This window comes from Eriocheir sinensis, chromosome 65 (assembly GCF_024679095.1).
Source record: "Eriocheir sinensis breed Jianghai 21 chromosome 65, ASM2467909v1, whole genome shotgun sequence".
Classification (NCBI taxonomy): Eukaryota; Metazoa; Arthropoda; class Malacostraca; order Decapoda; family Varunidae; genus Eriocheir; species Eriocheir sinensis.
In genome coordinates this window covers 5,507,561-5,530,736 of record NC_066573.1, presented here as the reverse complement: position 1 = coordinate 5,530,736, position 23,176 = coordinate 5,507,561, and the positions used below count along the sequence as shown (strand labels likewise).

Below are 23,176 nucleotides of genomic sequence, written 5' to 3'. Positions count from 1 at the left end.
TGGCGTGTCATTGAATCCTTTCTAGTAAAGCAATGTCCTTTCTGTAATTAAGAGACCAGAACTGTACTGCATACTCGAGGTGCGGTCTTACCATGGAATTATACAAGGATAGCATCACGTCTGGCGTTTTACACTCGAAGTTCCTCGCTATGAACCCGAGCATAGTGTTGGCTTTGTTGTATGCTTTTTTACAGTGATTCGCGTGTTTCAGGTCACTGCTGATAGTGACTCCAAGATCCTTTTCCTCCTGCATCGCCTGCAGAGGTTTCCTATTCATGATTTATGTGTGGTTACTATTTTGGGACCCAATGTGCATGACTTTGCATTTGTCAACATTAAAAGACATTTGCCATTTTTCCGACCATTCGATAATGTGATTGAGGTCTTTCTGAATGATTTCGCAGTTGGTCTTTGTAAGGGCCTTTCCCCCCACCTTGGTGTCATCAGCAAATTTCAACATTGTGGATTTCAGTCCTGATTCGAGGTTGTTGATAATGAGAATGGGTTCCAATGCTGACCCCTGAGGCACTCCACTAGTGACTGGAAGCCAATCGGAAGGCTGTCCGTTGAGTAGCACTCGTTGTTTTCTGTCGGTGAGCTGGGGATGTGGTCATCCCAGTTCTAATATATATCTTGGAAGAAGTCTAATAGATTCGTTAAGAAGGAGCGCTTGTTTCTGAAGCCATGCTGGGTGTCGGAGATTACATTATTGTCTTCTAGAAACTTGACAAGTTTGTCTCTAATAATCTTTTTGAGTATTTTGTCTGTCACTGATGTCAATCTTATGGGTCTGTAGTTTAATGCAACGCTTTTGTTTCCTTTTTTGAAAATTGGTGTTACGTTCGCCATCTTCCAGTCTTCTGGGATCTTGTTCAGTTGTGCTGACCGGTTAAATATGTTAGTGAGTGGCTGAAGTATTTGTTGTTTAAGCTCTTAACCCTTTCACGCACCAATAGATAAAATAAGTTTCTCTTTCCACTGCGACATCCGTCTGGGGCTCCCTAAGGGGCCTCGCGGAATGGCCTGACCGTGCTTCACAATTTTTTATCATGTTATCGATTGCACCCACAAGTATTCTTTTTCCTGGCGTTATTATATATTGCTGGTTTTGGAAGAGATTATTCTGCCTTATGAAAGAAAAAAATATCAAGAAATGCAAATAAATAGTGAAGTTTACCGACTCTGAAAAAAACCACATTGATTAAAGATAAATAAGAAATGCTTACATTCACCACCTCGTAGCTCAAAACTTCTGGAGTCAACTTTTTATGATTTACATGCCAATAAAAGGGGATTTTTATGAGGATTCCAACGCTATCATTGGAATTATCATACGACCAGTAGTTCTTGAGAAAATCGAGGAAAACTATATTTTTCTATCTATTCTGTTTTCTCCAGTAGAAGAAACAGCTCAAGGGCAGCAAACAAAACACAACAGGCAGGTCAAGGAGTCAAAATAGAAGTCAATTTTGGCTGGAATAGCACCTATTTGCTGTCTGGTCTGGATGAACTTCGCCAGACGCAATAATAATCATAATAAATACCACTAAGTCTCTCTCCCTAACACTCTCTGCTAGGTTTTTTCCATTTTTTCCATCATCACCGTCACTTTCATGAGAATCATCATCATATTCTGTCCAAATGCGTCACAAAATCTCTTCATTTGATAATTTCTTAGCCATATTTTCTAATAGTAACAGTTACTGGTCCCTGCGAATATAAAACAAAATATTGTATCATGGCACGATTACTTTACATCGGAAGTAAGAATAAATTTCATCAATTTCGTCTGACAACTGTAATCCAGGCTTACCAGGCTCTGGACACAATTTAAAGGAACAACAGTCCGCGCTCACAGGCTGCCTGCTGAGAGGCAACTAAGACACAGGTAATTATCACTTCAAATCCGATGGCACAAGAGTTGACAGTTAGTTTATTTGATAGGTCTAGCTTGGATCTTTGACGTAAAAATTTTTGACGCAATTCTGAAAGATACTTTATTTTTGGCGAATTTTTAAAAGTTTTTTGACGCGATTCGAGTCAAAAGCTCAGATGTAGACAATTCTGCTTTGACACGAATCACGTCACGGTGCGTGAAAGGGTTAATAACTGCGGAGGCAAGTTGTTGAGTCCCGTTGACTTGTTTGTGTCGAGTTTGTCCAAGTACTTTTTCACTTCTTGGTCACATATTGAGTTAATTTCCAGGGGCGTGATTCCCCTTGGCGGGTCAGGGCCCGTGGGAATGGTCTCGGTGTCCTCGACTGTGAATAAGGATGTGAAGTTGCTGTTAAAGATTCTGGCCATCTGTTTACTGTCCTGGGTTACAGATCCGGTCTCGTCTGTCAGGGGACCAATATTGGATTTTACTTTCTTTTTTGATCTGATGTATGTGAAGAATTTTTTGGTGTTGGTCTTGATTTCGCACGCTACTTTCTTTTCATAGTTGCGTTTACTACTCTGAATAACGGTGCGACAAGCTCTGAGGCTGTTGTGGTACTGTGTAAGGGCTTCGGCCGTGTCATTATTTTTCATTAAGTTATAATTTTTTTTTTTTAAGTTTACTGCCCTTTTTATTTCTCTGCTCATCCACGGTGGATCTACGGCACCATTTACTCGCCTGGATTTCGTAGGCACTGTAGCCTTCTCTACTTCCAGGAGGTTATCTTTGAAGACGTTCCACGTGTTGTCGATTGTATTGTCGGTGAGGTTAAGTTGGCCTAAAGGAGATACAAAAAGGAGAAGGAACCACTTAATTCAGGAGGAAAGCTGCTCAGAAAAATGTGTTACATTGTATGTACATTCACACAACCTGTAGCCCAGGTATCAACACTGCCTAAGATTACAACAATGTCACTGACACCAAACAAAGTTTCACAGCACACGAATCTCTGAGGTACTTAGTGAACTGCACAATAATGTGAGAACCTTGATCCGTTAATTCTGCTATTTATTCAAATTTACAAGCTCCTCCACTGCAGCCTATCAGACATCAGACATTATGAAATAATAAGCTTTACAATAGTCACTACACTAGTCACTAGTCAAAACATTGCAGTAAAAGATCAAGATAAAAGAAAGGCACAATTAACCCTCTCCATCCGTGACACAGACGTCGGCATCACAGTATGGAAAGGGTCAAGAGGAAATGGAAGAGGATTAATCCTCTTCTAAACCTCTCAATCCTCCTCTAAATTCCTCTTAATCCTCTTCCATTTCCTCTTAAGAGGTTTAGAAGAGGATTAAGAGGTTTAGAAGGGGACTAACCCTTTCCATACGGTGATGCCGTCGGACGCTGACGTCGGCATCGCCGGAGTGAAGGGGTTAATAATAATCTTTAAAAAAAATTGGCTAACTTTTCAATATAAGGTGGACACCAAAAATATTACTTATAATGTTACTACTACCACTAAAAGCAGCAGTAGTAGCCAAGGGAGTGATGATTTACAAACCATTATTCTTATTAAAAGCTTTATGGTGAACATAATTTCCACATTAAGTTTTCATAAACCACCACACACTGGATGAAAACCCACCTTCCTTCTGAGGCAGGAGAGTAAAGACTCCCTCAGGACTCCTCGTCACCAGCAGCTTTGGGAGCCAAACCTCCGTGGGAATGGACCCTGGAGACGTGATGTTTGCCGGCACCCTGTCTTCCGTCAGTCTCAGTCCAAGACGTTCTATCTTTATCTTGAAAGTGATATATCAGACATAATTGAAACATGCATTTGAGCTCATGGGCTGCTGTGCACATAACAGAAGTATTGCCAAAAAATACTATGTTAGTTTTTAAAAGCTTGTTCATACACTGGTTTACATATAAAATAAGTACTGCAGCATGACATCCCACTCTCTATGTGGAATATGTTCCTGACTTGTAAGAAAGACTTTAGTATAAAGTTTTATCTGGCATGTTAAGACTAGTACAAAATACAAATGTGAGTCAATAGATGACATGCAAAAGGACTGAAAACAAATGTCCAGGCATGACACATCAAAATTATGATCCCCCGCACAGACAGTGCAAAGACACTAACGTTACAATCATTGCTCTCATCAGCCACTTATTCCTTTTCAACTTTGGGTCTAGATTCAAAAGAAAATAAAAACAATGTCAACTCATAACTTATAAATAATACTCAATACATTCACTCCACAGAAGCCAATAAATTTTACAAATATTCAGTTTGCAATAATGTGCTTGTTAATTATGATTGTATTAATTATTGATATCTTTTTCTAAGAAGAGCATGTACAAAATTTTAAAACTGATGGATGCAGAGGGAAATGATGTTACATAAATGGACTATGCACCTGAGAAAACATCAACATTGATAAAAGCAAATTCCAGGTAACTGCTGTTGTGACAGAAGCTACTAATGCAAGAGGCAGGTGGAGATGCTTGAAAACCTGCAATGAACGTCAGAACAAGATGGTGAGTCTTAGGGAGTGCAAGGTGAGGCATTGAAGCACCTCAGTTACATCCTTTCAATTTCATGCCAGGCACCAGGAGCTGAAGGAAACAATAAATATTCATCTTACTGTCAGTGGCACCAAATGTTGGTAAGAAAACAAGGCAATTCTTAGATATTTTCCACAAGTCTATTTATTTAGAGAAAATAAACTGATACTGTTTGCCTGAGTAATAGTATAAACTTTCCAGAAAATATCAGCAATGAATTTGTGAAACACTTAAATTATGGTCAAGGCCTAAAACGGCATATTTTTGTCATCCAGGAAAATTTATAAAAGTTACCCCGTTGCATAGCTGAATCTATCACCCACTTTTTGTGGAAGTTTGGAAGCCATACAACAATTGTTTTCCCTTCATAAAAACAATTTGCTATTTCAATTTTGATGTTCCTTCCCTGCAGAAATCTCCATTTTCTAATAATTTTTCATACATACATGTATATATAATTTTGCACCCTTTCCAGATTTTTTAATTTTCAAAACTACAGTAAACCCTCAGTTATGCAGGTGCACCGTATCCGACCTCACCCGTATCCGGGAGTTTTAAAAAATATTAGATTTTTTCCAAAAAGTAAAAATAAATTGTCGTGTGCCGACAAGTCATTAAAATTGCCCGCGCAATGCCCATAAGCTCTGCTTGGGCAGTGTACCACACCTGTAAGGCGCGCCCCAGCTTGCACGTAGCAAATATATTGACGTCCTAGTGCGAAGGTTTGCAGGTAAGCTGTGTGCTTCACAGTACAACTGGCATGTAAACGTTCTTGCCGAGCGCTGCAGACCATATCGAAGTGACGAGTCAAGGCAGTGCAAGTTTAAATGGCGGGAGTGTCAAAGGACTGTTTAAATGAAACACAGTGCAAACCCTAGCTTAAGCCTTATGACTGCCTAAATCCAGACTGGACTAGGTGAGTAAGGGTCCGTCCCCGTAGAGAAGGAGTGCGGGTCCGCTAGCACTCCTGCGGGAGTGAGGGCGGAATAAGAAATGCGGATAAGTACCGCCCTCGGTCCGACATGTGAAAGAAGGATTTTACCATGCTTACGGTAAGGCGAGTAAAGGGGACCGCAGGGGTTCAGGAGTCCCGTGGGCCAGCCTGATCTGGGGGTGCGGGCTGGCCGTAAATAGCAGTTACTTCTTGTGGCTGGCCTCCCTGTGGTCCCACTGGATGCACTGTGCAGGGGGTACCCACCCCCCTGGCTTGCAAGGGCAACACAGTGTAACTAAATAGCCACAGTTCACCGCACAAGTGGATGCGTCAGGTTGTCATTAACTCCGTGGTTAGCCTCCATACTCACACTCAAGAGTGGGGCAGCCTGGCGTACTTGCCTGGCGTGTGTGGGCCTTCGGGCTCATTGCCGGGCTTAAAAGGGTAGCGCCCTGGGGTGCCTGCCCGGGCGTCCGTATAGAAGCCTGCTTTGAGCACTTGATGCACGTTGCCGGCCCGGACTGCTTCGGGTATCGCTCTAGTATGCCTTCTGGTTGACCCGGGTGGTAAAGCCTGCAGTGCTTGTAGCCACCAGGTTGCCAATGCAGCTACGCAGCAATAAAGCCGCAGGCGCTCACCTAAGAACAGCACAGAGTGTTGGCCTTCCAGTTTCGTAAAACTGGACCCATAAAAAGTTTCTTGTGGCAGTGATGGCCCGATGGGTCTGCTAGAAAGCCTACGTGGTAAACACAATGGTGCAGACTTGGGCGGTTAAGCTGCCACAAATACCTGGGCTTTGCTGGGTTGGGTCCAGGCCCCACTGCTTTGATTGGCCAGGCAGGGGAACATTAGCTGCTGCCTGTGAACACAGGGCTAGGCACCCCAGCAATGGGTTAGCGGCTGAGGCTGTCACGCCTAATTGCCGAATCCCAAGTAACAGATCCCCCTAAGGTGCAGTAGGACTGCGATAAGCCAGGGAGAGATTGCCATGAGTGCAAACCGTGACGACGCTGCTCAAACCCTTTTCTCAGTGCCTGGAGCGTGTCAATTGCGTGCATTTCACTCCCTGGTGCAGACTGACTGCTACAAAGCCATGGGGCGTACCATATTATGAATATGGACAGAAGCACCTATGCAGTACTCTGTCGTTGCCTTTATGGCAGGCCATGATTGAAAGTTGGGTTTTCGGGTCCGTAGACTTAACCTACACCATATCCGGGTTTTTCCCATATCCGGGTGCCCCCGTGGCTCTATTAACCCAGATACCAGAGGGTTTACTGTAGTGTCATGCAAGAATGAGTTCTCAAGCATCTAGCAACACACTGGTGGTGGTGGTGGCAAAGCTTTCATTTGTGGGAAGAAAGCAGGGTTGCCAGGGTCACAATTTTCCTGCCAAGTTGAGTGGTTTTAAAAAGATTGGCAGGAAGAAAATTGTGGTTGCAGGTTGGCATTTTCTTGTCTGTTTTTATTGTGGCACAGGATTTGGGCTTGTCAAATTCCAAAGCACAAGACACATTTAGACCCACTTCTTGAGGTCAAACCCCAATTGCCTTTCTAGGGATTGTTAATCATACAGATCTGAGTCATGCCTTGTAAGGTCCACTTTACACTTATCATAAAGTGTAAACCAGACACAGTCTATTTGGTTCCAAGTTCAGAGGAGATAAAATAGCTTGAGTGAGTGGCCCTTTCTATACAGCCAATTAATCAATCAATAGGGGCGGGCATCCACCACGGGATGCATCACCTTGCCCACCCCACGACACCAAACCCACGGGTTCCTCTGAGAAAGTCTCCATGCAGGCCTCCTTCCTATCCTGAGTACCCCATGGCAGGATCTATCAACTTAATCATGACATGGACTTCCTGGGGATTCCCTTAGCTCCTCCACTTGGGATTATTCCTTACAGAAACAAACTGGTGAGCTGGGTCAGCTTCTGGGTAGTGTGCCACATGCCCACACAACCAGAGCAGGGAATCACAAACTATGAAGGTAATAGGCAGGTAATAGGAGTAATTGCTGGTTTGATATAAAGTCAGTCAGTGATATCCCATGATTCTGTGACTAATCCGAGGATCTAGCGGGGCAGTTTTGGTAGGGATGTCCAGCCATCCCTTAGCATTTGAGGTGGTTACATAACAGGGACCCTGCGAATATCTGGTGCCCCCTTTAAAAAACCCTTTTCCTTATTGAATTAAAGAAAAAATGTTTGTGTATCTGTAGAAACATTATACAGTAAAACCCCAACTATCCGGCACCCAGGTTTCTGGAAACTCTAGGTATCCAGAAAAACTCTGGCTGCCTAAATATCATTAAAATTTCCACAAAAATGGACTAACAACACAATAACATTCCTTAAGTCCAGCAGCAAGGTGTGCTATTTCAGTGCAACTGTTGTTCCGCTTGTCTTTTTGACATTAACTTCAGAAACCAAATTTCTTTTACTGCTTTCCTGCTACCTTGGAGCAACCTCGTGGATGGTTTTATAAATATGAACCCAAATATTTTCAATTCCACTTTCCAACTTCAAAAGATTCCTAATATGAACTAAAATCAAAGGAACTCCACCCCTGACTAGATGCTTAATATCCTCTTGGAGAGAACTCAGAATGAGAAATAAAGTGAATCAACCATAAGTTAAAAATTGGGCCCCATTTTGTCAGGAATTCTTTTAAGAGATGGCATAAATAGTTATTCTAGGGAATAATGAGTTACTTACTTCCATTGGTAATGGTTCAGGCACTACTTCATCCTCAATGAGGTCCACCAGACTGGTCACAGTGCTCATCAGGAGTGTCATGTTCAGGTCTGCCACCTCACCGTTGAGGAAGGGCTTGATCAACATAGGCAGGGGGGCTCCAGAGATGCCCCGAGGCGGCTCCTGCTCCTCTGTCAAGGTCTCAGCGTGTGTGTCCAGCCGCAGTTTAAGGCAACACGGTTCACTGGCCTCCATGGACTCTGACCACCCTCGACATCTGCTGCTGAATTTACTCTGTAAATGTCAGTGACTAGTAAACTTGAAGGCTGAGTTATGTCCTTTAAGTAACTTTCTTCATGCTCATATTTATATGTTTATACATGAAGATCATGTGCTGCATTGTTCCATTTGGATACAAGAAATATTCCAAGAGAAAGCACACCTTGTGTGCCCTGCCTTGGAAATTCAAGCTTCTTACAATCAATTCAAGCATATCACGAAAGAATTCCACTTGAAAAAAATAACTGAAGGAGAATGTTTAAAAGCGACTACTGTAATGTAGAAGTTCACATATATATTTATCCTTCCCAATTAATTTAGAAAATATGTACAAAAAATTAAGAAATTGTAAACCATAAGCTGTTAACCATGAAAACAAACTGACTGTGGTATGGAGCTAAGTGACTGATAAAAGGCCTGTGCCTAAACAAAGTTGAATTCTCTAGGCTTATTAGGTCCAGTTATTTTTCAATTCAGAGCTAGTGTGTTCTCCAGGCACAAGTGCAACTGATGCTCTCATGTATCACGTTACTGTAACACTGAGTTTGGCAGGTTAAGAGAATGAATGTATTGCACTACACTGCACACTAATGGTGTAGCTTCTTCTATTCTCATACAAAGTCATTAGCAAAAGGAATCCGATTCTGGCAAGTTATACCAGTCTGTATTTTAGTTCTGGCCTGAAACTTCTCATTTGGGGTGTGTCTTCAATTAAATTTTTTTTTCTTTACATCAAGGAGGCGGCTCAAGGGTGAAGCAAAAGAAGAAAAAAGCATATTATGTACTGCTCCCAGAGAGCATAAGAAGTTCAATTTTACAAGGAGAGGTGTTGACGACACTACCCTTTTGAAGGTGTACAAGTTGTAGGAAGAAAGAAACACTAATGAAGGAAGGCTGTTCAAGAGATTATCAGTGAAAAGGCTGATAAAGATACTGTTTGACTCTTGCATTACAAATTTGGACAGCATATGGATGAGCTGGAGTAGAAAGTTGTGTGCAATGATGACCTGGGAGTGTTGGAAGCATAAATATAGTTCAGAAGCAGTTAATGTGAAAATATTGATAGAAAATAGTAAAGGGGAGCAATATTATGGTGGAATTTAAGAGGTATAGTTAGTTGCATTTCATCTGTCCATCAACAAAGCCCGAATGTTGATAGATGTGGCACCTGCGCATTTCGAGTTCCTGAATATGTGAAAATCAACTGTTGTTATAGATATTCAAGCTATTTTTTCAATAATATATTCGAATGTTTATGTATACGAAAAACCCTCACACCTTATAAGTCCCAAACAGACCAATTTGCGTCGATACAAGCACACAAAAAGATGAGCTCGTATCGAGTCAGATCATACTCGAACGATCTATGGCTTTTCAAATACCTATAACTCATCTCATTTCAGGTACATGAAAAGAAATATGGCTCTGCAAGTGCAAATAAAAGGTATTTCAATAATTTATAGTAATGAAATACTATCAATTGTGATGCTAAGCTATTTCAAATATTACCAATGTTACTTACATGCAATATATTATTAAATTTCCTTATGTATTAGCACTTGCTGTCTTTTTGTGAACCTGCAGTGAAATGAATTACAGGTATTTGAAAGGCCTTTGATCGTTCGAGTATGACTTGACTAAACTGTTTCATACAAGCTTGTCTTTCACGTGTTTGTATGGTAGATTATCAACGCATATCAGCATGTTTGTGGTTTATATAATAGGGCTTGAGTGTTTTTTGTATAAATAAACATTCATCCTGTCACAAAGCGCAAGCCTCTTCTCTTGCTGGGCTACAGTAACCACAGGCTTGGGCCGCGCTGCGTAGCTCAGGTACTGGAGGTCGTCGTGGATGTGGCGTGATAATGTCCTCACAGACACATTACTCAGCAATCCCAAGTTGTCTTCCCTGATTTTCCTGGCCGATACTCGTGGATTGCGTTTGACTTCACGGTGCACCACTCTCAGGGTGCGCAGGGAAGTTTTGCGGGTGTTTCCTGGTGGTTTATTCTTGGCGGGTATTTTGTTGCCGCCGAGTTCACTCATACGCTTCACATATCGTTGAACCTGGCAGACACCGATGCCCGTCTGGTCAGAAATAGCCTGTGTGGAGTGTCCAGCCTTGTGGAGAGCTGAGATGGCTGCGATGTCATCCTGTGACAAGATCTGGTAGCGCTCCATCGTCCAGGAAAACAGCTAAACAGCAGAGTAACTGTAAGCTAGTCTGGTGGGGTGGTGCGAGAAGCCAGCAACAAAGCGGCCCCCAGTCAGAGTGATTGACAGGTGCCTGTCACTTCTTCCTGCTGTTGCAAGCTGCCCAACACCCAGGATGAGATGCCAGATGTGTAATAATTTAATTTAAAGCATCCGATGCCTGCCAAGGAAAGCACGCGCGTTTTGATCTTTCAAACGGATACCATGGTCTCCGGCGACAATGTTTATGGCGAGCACTGTAGTATCCATGTCTCACACCCATACAGTAAGACAATGAAAAAAAGTGCCTTACACTCATGCTGAGTAAGTCCATAACACCAATGGCCAAAACAATCCATGGAGGACTTTTTGCCATGACCCACTATTGTTTTGCACTATGCAACCAAGGTATTTAAAATTTTCCAAACTCTCAATGTCTTTGCAACATGTATAAACAGACTGTATGGTTTCATCTAGGAAGCCTCCAAACACCTATGCCTTGGTCTTAGCACAGGAAACAATAAGTCCAATGGCTTTGCTCTCCATGCAGTGCCTTGAGAGCTGACAAGAATCTCTTGTGACTTGATGAGGACTACTGCTTAATCAACAAGCACAAGGTCGGTGACCCTGGCATTGCAAATACGTACAGTAAACCCTCGCTTTTATGGACCTTGATATAATTAATTTCGGCTTTAAAAAACTTTTGGGGCCAGTCCGGTATATGTGGGTATTTACTGTACAAGTTAGGTAAGTGCAGAATTCAGTTCGGTGGTGGGCCAGCTCAACATGTACACACATGTTGGGCGGTGCTCAACATGTACACACATGTTGGGCGGCGACTGTGGAAGCAAAGTTGACTGGGCGGTCACTGGTGGTGCGCATCTAGTCAGTCTGGCTTTGGTTGGCGGACACTCAACACTTCTGGCCTCATCCTTCTGTGCCACACCTTTCATCTAAAATATCAAACAAACTTTGTTATATGTATATGAAAATGGATGGAAATAGAAAACTCTCAGTTCATGTAATGAATAAAGTTTGTGATATAAGAAAAGTTTAGATCCCTCAGATGTAACGTCTCCCTTTGGTTCATTAAAGCGAGGGTTTACTGTACTCAGATGTCCATTACCTGAGAGGGAGGCTCAGAGTGGAGCTTCTTCAGGGTTTGTAAGGCAGGTTAGAGGTCATTTGCATTGAGATGACCCTAAACATTCTCAGTGAGAAGCCTGAAATACCTCTCCTGTCTTTTCTGAGGAGAGCACAGTTGGGTTAAAATGGCGGCTAGCCAGTACCAAATTGTGTTTTCCCCGTATGTGCCGAGTGAAAAAGTGGGTGTTGGCAGTGGCCGAGTGGATTAGGTGGTGAGTGTGGGGTCGGACTGAACAACATCAAAAGGCAGATAATGCCTACCGGTGCACTCGGGCTGGAACGAACGAACAAAAAAAAAAAAAAAAAAAAAAAAAAAAAAAAAAAAATTTGTGTGTGGGTGGGTGGGGCAAAATGGCAAGGGCCAGAACCAAATTGTATTTTCTCCATAGGTTTAGTTATTCCTATGACGCTGTTTCCCATGGCGCAGCTGTTGCTCTGAACAAATTAACCGCGCCATAAGCAACTCCACTGTAATCCCATAATACAGTTCAATAAAAAAGAAGAAAAAAAAATAATAAATAACCAGCCTCTACACCTTCCACTGTTCAGTTAAATAAATTCATCCAAGTGGCATTAATACTGTCAAGCAGTTTCACACTAAGTCTTATTCTTTATAAACATGACAAACCTGGTGTGAGTGTGGTGCAGTTCAGGTGTTATGTGCTTGTGTGAGATACGTTTCTACAATGTTGTTGTAAGCTTGGTGGTGGTCACCTTTGGCTTAGTCACAGCTACATCTATAGTGTGAGGCACAGTGCAGCTCCAGGACAGGCAGAGGCTCCATGTTCTGTGTGGTCCATCTGGCTACACTAACTAACAAAAGTAAATCTTCGCACATACCATAAGCTAAATGCATCTAATAAAAAAAACTGTTACCTGTGAAAAATCTAATTTGCACAGTAAAAATGGCCAAATGGCAAGAAATTAATTTAAAATCAGGAAAAATAAGTAAACGTACTACATACTTGACAAATTACTCAAATAATTACAGTAAAAAAAATATGTATATATAATGGTTAAATGTTGTAAATACTTACCCAAATAAGTAATAATTCCAATTTTAATAAAAGTTTACCTTAAATCCAACTGTTTTAGAACTGAACACTATTACAAATATGGTATTTTCTAATTTGCACAACTTTTCCTACACTTAAAGCAGACAGATGCAAGCAGTGAAAATAAACTAGTTCTAACACTGGCAACTCAATGAACACCGACAGCTACTGCCGTGTTGTCAAAATGATACACCAATCAAACTACTCCTATTTCTTTTTTTGAATGTCAATGAAGTTCCTTTAAAGAACAATTTTGATCAATGACCTGCAATACTTCCAGCAGCGAACTATAAGCACTCACAGATACTAATGTGCTGACAAACTGATACACCATTTTCCTTTATCTTAACATATGAACTGAGCTTCCTAGCTATTTTGAGCAGTGACTTAGTCTATTGATTTTTCACCTCTATAGAGACCAACATCAACATTCCCCATCCTTAGCTCTCCACCACTTATGGCACCTCTTTTCCTTGTCAAAGCCCACTTTTATATGACCGAGTAAAACTATTACTAATCTAAACAAATGGCGCATATATATATATATATATATATATATATATATATATATATATATATATATATATATATATATATATATATATATATATATATATATATATATATATATATATATATATATATATATATATATATATATATATATATATATATATATATATATATATATATAGATATAAAGTTGCATAAATATTCAAACTGTCACACAAAAAATTTCATACTGATTAGCAAAGCTCATCTAAACCAAATCAAGAGATCAGAAAAAAAATATTGATGCTCATAGTGTTTTGTAAAACAATGAACAAAAATGTGGTTCTTCATAATGTACAGATTATTTTATCAGTGGCTGACCTGAAATAGCAATAAATGTGTATTTCTCTGAGTGCATGTTTTAAGAAACTTTGATTAGTAATGTCCTCCCAATAACTGTACTTGTCATGCTGTGTTTTCAAAGGTATCCATGCTCTGCCTGGGTCATCCTCATGAGGCATGCAGTTACTGAAGGTGGTGATTTGCACACTAAGGCTGAGACAAGCACAAAGCAGGTACAAAACCTACGGCACTAGGCAATACCAGCAGCAGGGTAATATGAGCTGTTTACCTGACGACCATCATTGCAACCTGGACGTTTCTGGTGGTTCCAAGGAATAGAGAGAGGAGACAGTGAGTGGCTGTCATTCTTAACAGTGTTTGGCAAAGACACTTCAAATTCTGAAGGGCTCTATGGTTTGGAGAAGATATTACCTTTAAATTGAATATATTAGGAAAAAATGCATTGTCTCTCAGCCAAGAAAATTTCAAACCTGCACACTCATTGGCAGCCTCCTACATACCTGACAGAGCAAATACATGAACAAAACAATTTCAGTATTCAGTGACAAAGGTATCCTTCCAAAGATTGCAATGACTGACTTACTGACACAAATGAGTTTCACTTCATCAGGCATGTTGGGTTCAGCCCTAATCAAGACCCCCCAAAACACATCCCACAAACAAATTTGCTGAAGGGATTATGAAGCAAAGAATTATGAAAGTTTTGCTTGGACTTTGAAGAGTCAGTTCTGTTCATTCTTAGTCATGTAACAGACACAGAATTCACTGAGTATCAATACACCATTGTAACAACTTTTTTTTTTGCAAATTTAAATAAACCTCACGTAAAGGTAAAATTATAGATAGAAACTGATTTTATTGACATATCCCATCAGCAGTTTTTTTTTTCACTGAACAAAACATAGGTACTACGTCTAGTAGTATTTTTCAAGAAAAAAGTGAACCTGGATAAAAGCAGGTAAAGGTATAATGCTGAAACTCTGAAATAGAGCACAAGAAAATGTCATGATTGTGGGGACAAATAAAATGCCACAGAGAAGCCAGTACTATACAAGTCCACTTCTTGCTGTCCACACAGGTTCTACTTATGAATGAGGGTTAAGGAAAACAGGTGTAAACATTGTTTCATAACACTGAAAATGTAACATTACTTTACCAATGATAAGAAGAGTTCCATGCACCATGTGAATAATCCTACACCTATAATACTATGAATTTTTATTTTATTTTTGATACATAGAAAAAGAATGCTCTCTGGCATTAAGGGAGGAGGAGGCTGGCAACGGGGGACTTTCCAGGCTCGGTGTGGGCAGATGGCAGCACCGAGCCAGTCTGTTTCTCAGGCCACAGCAGAGGGAAAGGCAGCACCTCTCCTTTGTTTCAATGAAAGAGCTACTAGGCAGAGAGCCAGAATATTTCATTCAAAGAATTCAAACCATTTCTAATGAAAATACAACAGAAAAGAAGGCACTGCTTACCTTGTTATATTTCAATCAAAACAAAAGACATTGTACAGAAAATCTGGCAACTCCATTTTTTTTCTTGCATTTTAAAATCAAGGAGCAGCAAAGGAGAGTAAAATTTGGCTTCCAGGGATATGAAATCAACACAAATGTATTAACCCAGCACATGTTTCACCTGTGTCAAGCTTGTTTCTGGCAAAAATATATTAAAAAGAGAAGCTGATGTTGCTTGTTTAATATAAAGATATATAAGCGGTTACTGCAAACCCCCTTCCTATAAAAGTCGTTATCTTGACTGAGAAAATAGTTGCTGGCTTGGTAGCATGTTGCTGGTTTCCAGCAGTTTTCTGAATATATATTTTTTTTAACAACAAACGAGACGGCTCAAGGACAAAAAAAAAGTGTAGAAAAAAAAAGCCCAAAACTCACCGCTCCCACAACAGACAAAAGTATAAAGTGGCCAAAAGAGAGGTCAATTTTGAGTGGAGAGGTGTCTTGATACACTCTTCTTGAAAGAGGTCAGGTCATAGGGAGGAGGAAATGCAGATGAAGGAAGGCTGCTCCAGAGTTTACCAGTGAAGGGAGTGAAGTAGTGAAGATGCTGGTTAACTCTTGCATAAATGATTTGGACAGTATAGGGATGAGCTACAGAAGAATGTAGAGTGCAACAGGGCCGCAGGAGGGGGGAGGCATGCAGTTAGCATGTTCAGAAGAGCAGTCAGCGTGAAAATATTGATAGAAGATAAAAAGAGAGGCAACATGGCGGTGGAATTTAAGAGGTAGAAGACTATCAGTATGAAGAGGAGAGCTGATGAGACAAAGAGCTTTAGACTCCACTCTGTCCAAGAGAGCTGTGTGAGAGGATCCCACCCACAGGTGAGATGCATACTCCATAAGCTGCTCTCATATGATACATCATCAATCAATAGGAGCGTACGCAGGGCAGAACGTCACCTTGCCCACCCTAGGACGCCAAACCCAGGGGTTCCTTCGAGAAAGTCTCCCTTCAAGACCCAGCCAAGGTACCTCATGGCAGGATTTATCAATTGCCCAAGCCACAAACTCTGTGCATGTCCCTTTGTGCCTCCTCCACTCAGGACTGACTCTTACAGAAATGACCCAGTAACCCAAATTTGGGGCTGGACAGACTGCTAGCCATGGGCAGGGACATAAGACCCCTGAGAAAATAAATTACCCAGTCTGGAATGTTACATGCCAACATTTAAATTTATTCTCACCACAAATAGTTGAAACATGCTTAACTAATACATCATTATGGATAACATCACTGTAATTTAGGTTTTACTCAACTTTGCATCAGGTAAATTATTGGAAAGCAAGAAGAAACTGGAGTTGCAAGAGTTTCCATACAATGACTTTGTTTTGCAATAAACATGTTAAGTTTTCTCTGATATATTTTCAAAGAAATAATTTTAATAAAATATTATGGTACTTTGCATAACATTTTATAGAGGAAAATATAAGATACTGCCTTTCTCTCTGCCCCGAACGGACCAGACCAGCACAGTGCTGCCCTCTACTCACACAGAGTTCAGAAAGTCTCCTGTTGGGCCCTCCTTGGCCAATTTTGTCAAAAATATTTTCAAAATGGCATAACCTTTTTCATATTCTGAACCCACTTCTACAGAAAACTCTATGATGATGACGGGTAAATATCTCATCTGGAGATCTATCACGTCTTTCATATCTGCTGCAACAGCTTGTTATCAATGTTACAGTAAATGATGATGCTGTTTGTGCTAATGAAGTTAGTTTTCTGTGACATTAACATTTAAGTGAATTGATCAGTGGGTATTTTTTGTATACTTTGGGTCAATATACTTCTTTTTCTCAGGCATTGTGAGCAGATGAAGAAGGTGGCAATAAAATCTGCCCTTATTCAATGTGAAATTGATAAATTAATTTTCCATTTTGTCATGGCTTTCTTTAGAATCCAGAATCACTTTAATTATTTTTTACAGTTTTTTTAAGTATATCTACTAAAATATCACATCCTGGTTTGACATTTTACCTATCAAGCAGCTGAGGTGACTGGATATATGAGCAATGAGGGTTAAAATTACAAATGATGAAATACGTTACAAAAGCAAAATATGAACAATACTATTTTGAAAACCTCAAGAAGCTCCTTAAAGCTTTGGAGATTAGAATGTTAACTGCTGTATGTTGTGCAGCTTCTTAGCACTCTGCTCCAATCCATGAACATTTATAGTTGCTTACGATGAACTGCAGAGACACAGATACAGTTTTCATAAGTATTAAAACCCAGCAAATAAGGAACTTCTTGTCCAGAGTTTATCAAGAAAGTAAATGACACATCAAATGAAACACAGCTTAACAATGAAACCTGGTAGTCATGCAAAAAGTCTAACAACTAAAAGGGTGTTATGGACATGAGACAAGGGCAGGGTGACAGTGTAAGGCAAGAGGTACCTGGAATTCATCGTAGCCCATGTTGTTGCACTCCTCACACAGCAGCTGGCAGCACTGCACCTTCACCGTGGACTCGTAGCCCCGGGACTCCTGCACCACCTGGACTCGACTCATCTTGAATGTCACAACTGATATCTGCAAAGATGAAACAACACACTCGTATAAAAACACTTAAAACTCTATTTGTTGGGGTTGAAGATACACCCCCTTTTAAAGTGCTGTATTTTAGAGATATGTTTTACACACACACACTCACACACACACACAGCCCAAGATTGTATGCTTAACGGAAACAAAGCTGAATAAGGTCATTCAAATAGCGTTTGATAATAATTATAATGTATGGTGGAAGGTCAGAAAGGGTAAAGGTGGTGGAGGAGTGATGATAATGACAAGGAAGGAGGTATTAGTGAAATCAGTAGTATATGGAGAAGGAAAGGCAGAAATAGTGAGTGTAAATCTGGAGGACAGAAACAGAGAAATGATGACGATAATAACAACCTATGTGCCACCAAGAATGAACTCATGGAACAGGGAAGAATATGAGACCATGATTGAAGATACCATCCAGAGTTTGAGTAGGTTACTAAAAGCTAACAAAAGAGTCTTGTTAGATGAAGATTTTAACTGTAAGGAGGTAAATTAGGAAATATTTGAAAGTGAAGGTAGTGAAACGGCAAGAGGGAAATATTTTTAAGATTGACGATGGAAAACTTGATGATGTAATAGGTGAAGGAAAACATGAGATACAGAAGCGACGACGAACCGGCGAGACTGGACCTGGTGTTAATGAAGGGAATGCACTTGTTGAATGAATTACAGTATGGATGCCCCCTGGGAAAGAGTGATCACGTGATAATTGAGCTGGAAACAGAGGAGGAAGGATGTGATGGGGATGAATCCTATAACAGAAACAGGTTAAACAATAGGAAGCCAGACGTTGAAAATCTCAGGAAATACTATGGAGAGCTAGACTGGGAAGAGTTAATGAAAACAAGAGAGGTGCAAGAAAAGTATATTTTTATGGAGGTGTATAAATCAGTTATGAAATATGTACCAGAATACAAACCCAAAGAAAAAGGAAAAAAGGACTGGTTTAATGCAAGATGTGCAAAGGCAAAAGAAAATAAAGTGACAAAGTGTGGAAGAGATTGTAAAGAAATAAAAACCAAAGGAACAAAGAAGATTTTAAGATAGCGAGAAATGAATACGTGAAAATAAGGAAGCAGAGAAAGGATATGAAAAGGATATTGTAGAAAAGTGCAAGGAAGAACCTAAACTGTTTTATAGATTCATAAATGGAAAAATCAAACCAAGGGAAACAATAGAAAGATTGAGTGATGGGAATATGATTATCAAAGATCCTAAAGACATGACTGAGCTACTAAACAAAAGGTTCCAGCAAGTTTTTACAAAGGAATCACAATTCAACGAACCACAAGATAACAAGATAAATGTTCATATGGAAGAAGTCATAGTAACTAAAGAGGAGATATATAAAATGATGGAGGAGCTGGAAGAGAGGAAAGCAGTAGGACCGGATGGAGTTTCAGGTTATATATTGAAAGAATGCAGAAATTAGCTGGATGGACCGGTATATGATATCATTAAATGCTCAATAACAACTGGCGAAGTGCCAAAGGAGTGGCAGAGGGCTGAAGTGGTCCCCATATACAAAAGTGGAAAGAAGGAAGAACCCCTGAACTACAGACCTGTATCATTGATCAGTGTAGTATGTAAAATATGTGAGAAAGTGATAAAGAAGCAATGGACGAGACTTCTAGAAGAGCATAATATAATCACAAGTAAATAATATGGCTTTAGAAAAGGGCGCTCATGTGTGACAAACTTACTGAGCTTTTACTCAAGAGTGACAGACAAAATACAGGAGAGGGGCGGATGGGCTGATTGCGTTTACTTGGACCTGAAGAAGACGTTCGACAAAGTTCCACATACAAGACTACTATGGAAGCTGAAGAATAAAGGAGGATTGAAAGGGAAAATGATGAACTAGATGGAAAGTTACTTAAGGGGAAGAGAGATGAGAACAGTGGTAAAGGACATAAAATCGAAATGGAGAATTGTAGAGAGTGGAGTGCCTCAGGGATAGGTATTGCCACCATTACTTTTCCTAGTATATGTAAATGATATGCCAGAGGGGGTAAACAGTTATATGAGCCTGTTTGCAGACAATGCAAAACTGCTAAGACATATAAGAAACAGTAAAGACAGTGAAATTCTGCAAGATGACCTGAACAAGATTTGGGAATGGAGTATTGAATGGGAGATGGAATTCAATGTGAAGAAATGTCATGTAATGGAAATGGGAAAGAGTGAAGGGAGACCAAAATGGATATATAAAGTGGGAGATGGAGAAATATTAAAGAAAGCTCAAGAAGAGAGAGATCTGGGAGTGACAATACAAGATAATCAACAGCCTGAGAGTCATGTTAATAGGATATTCGGTGATACGTATAACATGGTGAGAAATATAGGATTAGCATTCCACTACGTGGATAAGGATATGATGAAAAAGTTAATAACCACTATGATTAGAACAAAATTGGAATATGTGGAGGCAGTGTGGTCTCTCCATAAGAAGAAACTCATAAAAAAAAAAACTAGAAAGAATACAAAGAATGACAACAAAAATGGTTCCAGAACTGGAGGGATTGACATATTATGAAGAAAGATTAAAGGAAATGGAATTTCCAATACTGGAACAAAGAAGAGAAAGGGGAGACCTAATACAAATTTATAAATTATTGAGTAAAATGGAAGAAGTAGATAATGAGGAGTTACTACTAAGAGAAGGAATAAACACCAGGAACACAAGAACACACAGTAAAAAATTGAGGAAGGGAAGATGCTTGAGAGACATAAAGAAATATAGAGGTTTGGAACAGACTAGGTGAGGATGTTGTATTGGCGAAGAATGTGCAAACTTTAAGTAAAAGTTGGACAAATACAGATACAGAGACGGGACCACACGAGCGTAAGCCCAGGCCCTGTAAAACTACAACTAGGTAAATATATATATATATATATATATATATATATATATATATATATATATATATATATATATATATATATATATATATATATATATATATATATATATATATGGGGACCTGGAGAGGCGGACTGATGCCTTTGGTAATAAATGTCTACGCAGAATCATGGGATATCTCTGGAGTGACTGTGTCAAACCAACGACTACTCCCTGAGACTGATTCGACATACATTACCTGCATAGTCTGTCAACGCCAACTCCGACTCTACAGGCATATGGTACGTTTCCCAGAAGATGATCCTGCTTGTCTCTGTAAGACAAATGTGAGTGGAGGAGGCCAAGGCGACGCCTACGGAGTTCGTGGCTTGAGCAAGTCGACAGATCCTGCCATGATGTACTCAGGATGGGAAGGGGGCCTGCATGGAGACTCACCTGGAGGCCCCCCCACCCCCCCCAGGCTTTGCGTCGTAGGGTGGGCGAGGCGAGGCGATGCGCCCCCCGGCGTAAGCCCCCATTGATTGATTGATTAAATGCAATATTTTCTGTACTAGTGTAAATAAGAGGTAAAGTAACCACTGAGCCACACTACTCATCAGTACACACTGTTGTGACAAATGGGTGCAGGAAAGTCATGGTTCACTTCATGATCATTAGGAAGGACATGGTTTATGCACATTTCCAATTACACTTTTAGATAGTATAAAGAATTTCAATATCCTCTGAAGTGCTACTTAATGCAACAAAATATATTATCTACAGCAAAATACTTCTGAGTAACTTTTATTCAAAGCAAATTTAAGGAAAACTGGAAAATCATCTTTGCAATGACTAATGTTACAAACTATGATGTATTTTTGATAAAGCATCTACACACGATGGAAACTTTACTGCATATGAAGCTGAAGCTATATCTGTGAAGTAACAGACAAGATGGAGTGAACACCCAAGGAATTCACCATACTGCACTTTGCCTTGCAGATATATTTCCTGTCTCCACAAGTAGCACTTCAGTTTCAAACTAGTGATGGACTAATTCACGTAAAGTGAGCTGTTAGGAACTACTCACAAAGAAATATCAAATCAAAGCAACATGAAAAACTAAAGTAAGAAAAGAAACAGTTTCTCACCACATCTTTCCTCCTGAACGAACTGGTCACGTCAGACACCTCGCTTGGTGTTGGCTCCTCAAACACTTCCGAGGCAACCTCCACTGACATTGCAGGTCTGTTGTCCACCCGGAACAAGGCATCCATTCCCCCAAGCCCACTGTCTGTTCGCTCAGTCTCTATGTTGATCATAATAAAGTTGTCACTGTCAGAACTAAGATCACTACGAACTGAAAGGGTGTCACTCATGTCTTCAGGGCTGGTTTTCACTGCTGATTCAAGGGTGGACATGAGGTTGGTGAAACCACTAGTAAGGCCTTTACGCATAGAGGTGAAACCAGCATTGAGGTTACCATGGAGGTTAAGTTGCATCATGGGACCATTGACATTGGTGGGGTCTGCATGGGGTGAATGGCTGCTGCTTTTGGTGCTACGAGGCAGGTTGGTCAGACTACTGGAGAGCTGTCTACTGGCTGCATGCTTGACAGCAGCAGAGGGGGAGTGTTGCATACCTGTGCTGGCTGGGGACTGTTGGCTGACTGAGGCTGGGTAATGTTACCATTGGCTGGGTTGGAAGGTTGCCTGGTGATGGAGGTAGAAACCAGCTTTGGCTGGGGAGAAGTCAACTGATCCACACTATAAGACTTTGTGATATCACTCGTGACAGAGCAAGCATCTGCTTCATTCACCCTCTGCACTATGCTGTGTTCTGAAGCAGAGTTCCTTACTTCACAGCTGGGAGAGCCCAAGTCGTGAAGGTCAGCTGTGGAAGAGGAATCTGGAAGGAAGCTCTCCATGTCCCCTGCCATGGAGTCCTTGCTGGGATGAGGTGGAGGCATCACCAGGACACATCTACCTGAGGAATCACAGCTGCCAGCACCAGAGTGTCTCCCAGGTTCTCCGCGCCAAGGCAACGCCAGCCATTTGTGGGTGTGTTAGTATGTTTATGGTATCGTGGGTGAGGTATGAAGTGAGCTCTGTAATCACATCTAACTGACGCATTAAAAACAGGTACTGATAATGGTTCAACTGGGCACTGACTAGACTTGGTACATGAACAAACATATGTACAGCTGCTTCTGGTGTCTGACCCTCTACAAATCCATGTTTTGGTTGTCCTTCATTTTCACAGTTGTACCAGAGGACCCACCACACCCCCTCAACACTTTCATTAGCCAATCTTGGGCCTCTTCCTTCACTTGATTCACTATTTGCAGTTCTTGTGGCAACGGTGAGACTAGACTTTGGTTTGATATAGATCCAGAGTGACACTGGGAAAGCATCCACAAAAGGAACAGGTCTGCTGCGTGCAGCTGGAACCCCAAAGAACTCCACCCAGAGGGGCTCGCAATGTAAGAATAGGATGTCCCTTGCTTGGAGCCAAAGAGCATCCTTTTTCATATTTGAGATGGTCTCGTAGAGTGGACTGTCTGTCACTGGGGGTGTCCTTACATTGTCTTCAGCTACAAGGGAATTATAAAAAATATGAGAACACGAAATATGTCAGGAAATGGTAT

At 40.7% G+C, this 23,176-nt stretch overlaps 1 protein-coding gene across 1 annotated transcript in view; it reads right to left on the bottom strand.

Moving 5' to 3' along the window:
- Positions 1-23,176, bottom strand: part of LOC126987526 (UHRF1-binding protein 1-like) — a 53,687-nt gene that overhangs the window by 1,753 nt on the left and 28,758 nt on the right. The window contains 8 exon segments of the mRNA XM_050844528.1: positions 3,534-3,687; positions 8,114-8,386; positions 13,889-13,918; positions 17,538-17,672; positions 21,681-22,201; positions 22,204-22,506; positions 22,509-22,562; positions 22,565-23,122. Of these exon segments, the coding sequence (XP_050700485.1) occupies positions 3,534-3,687; positions 8,114-8,386; positions 13,889-13,918; positions 17,538-17,672; positions 21,681-22,201; positions 22,204-22,506; positions 22,509-22,562; positions 22,565-23,122 (2,028 nt within the window).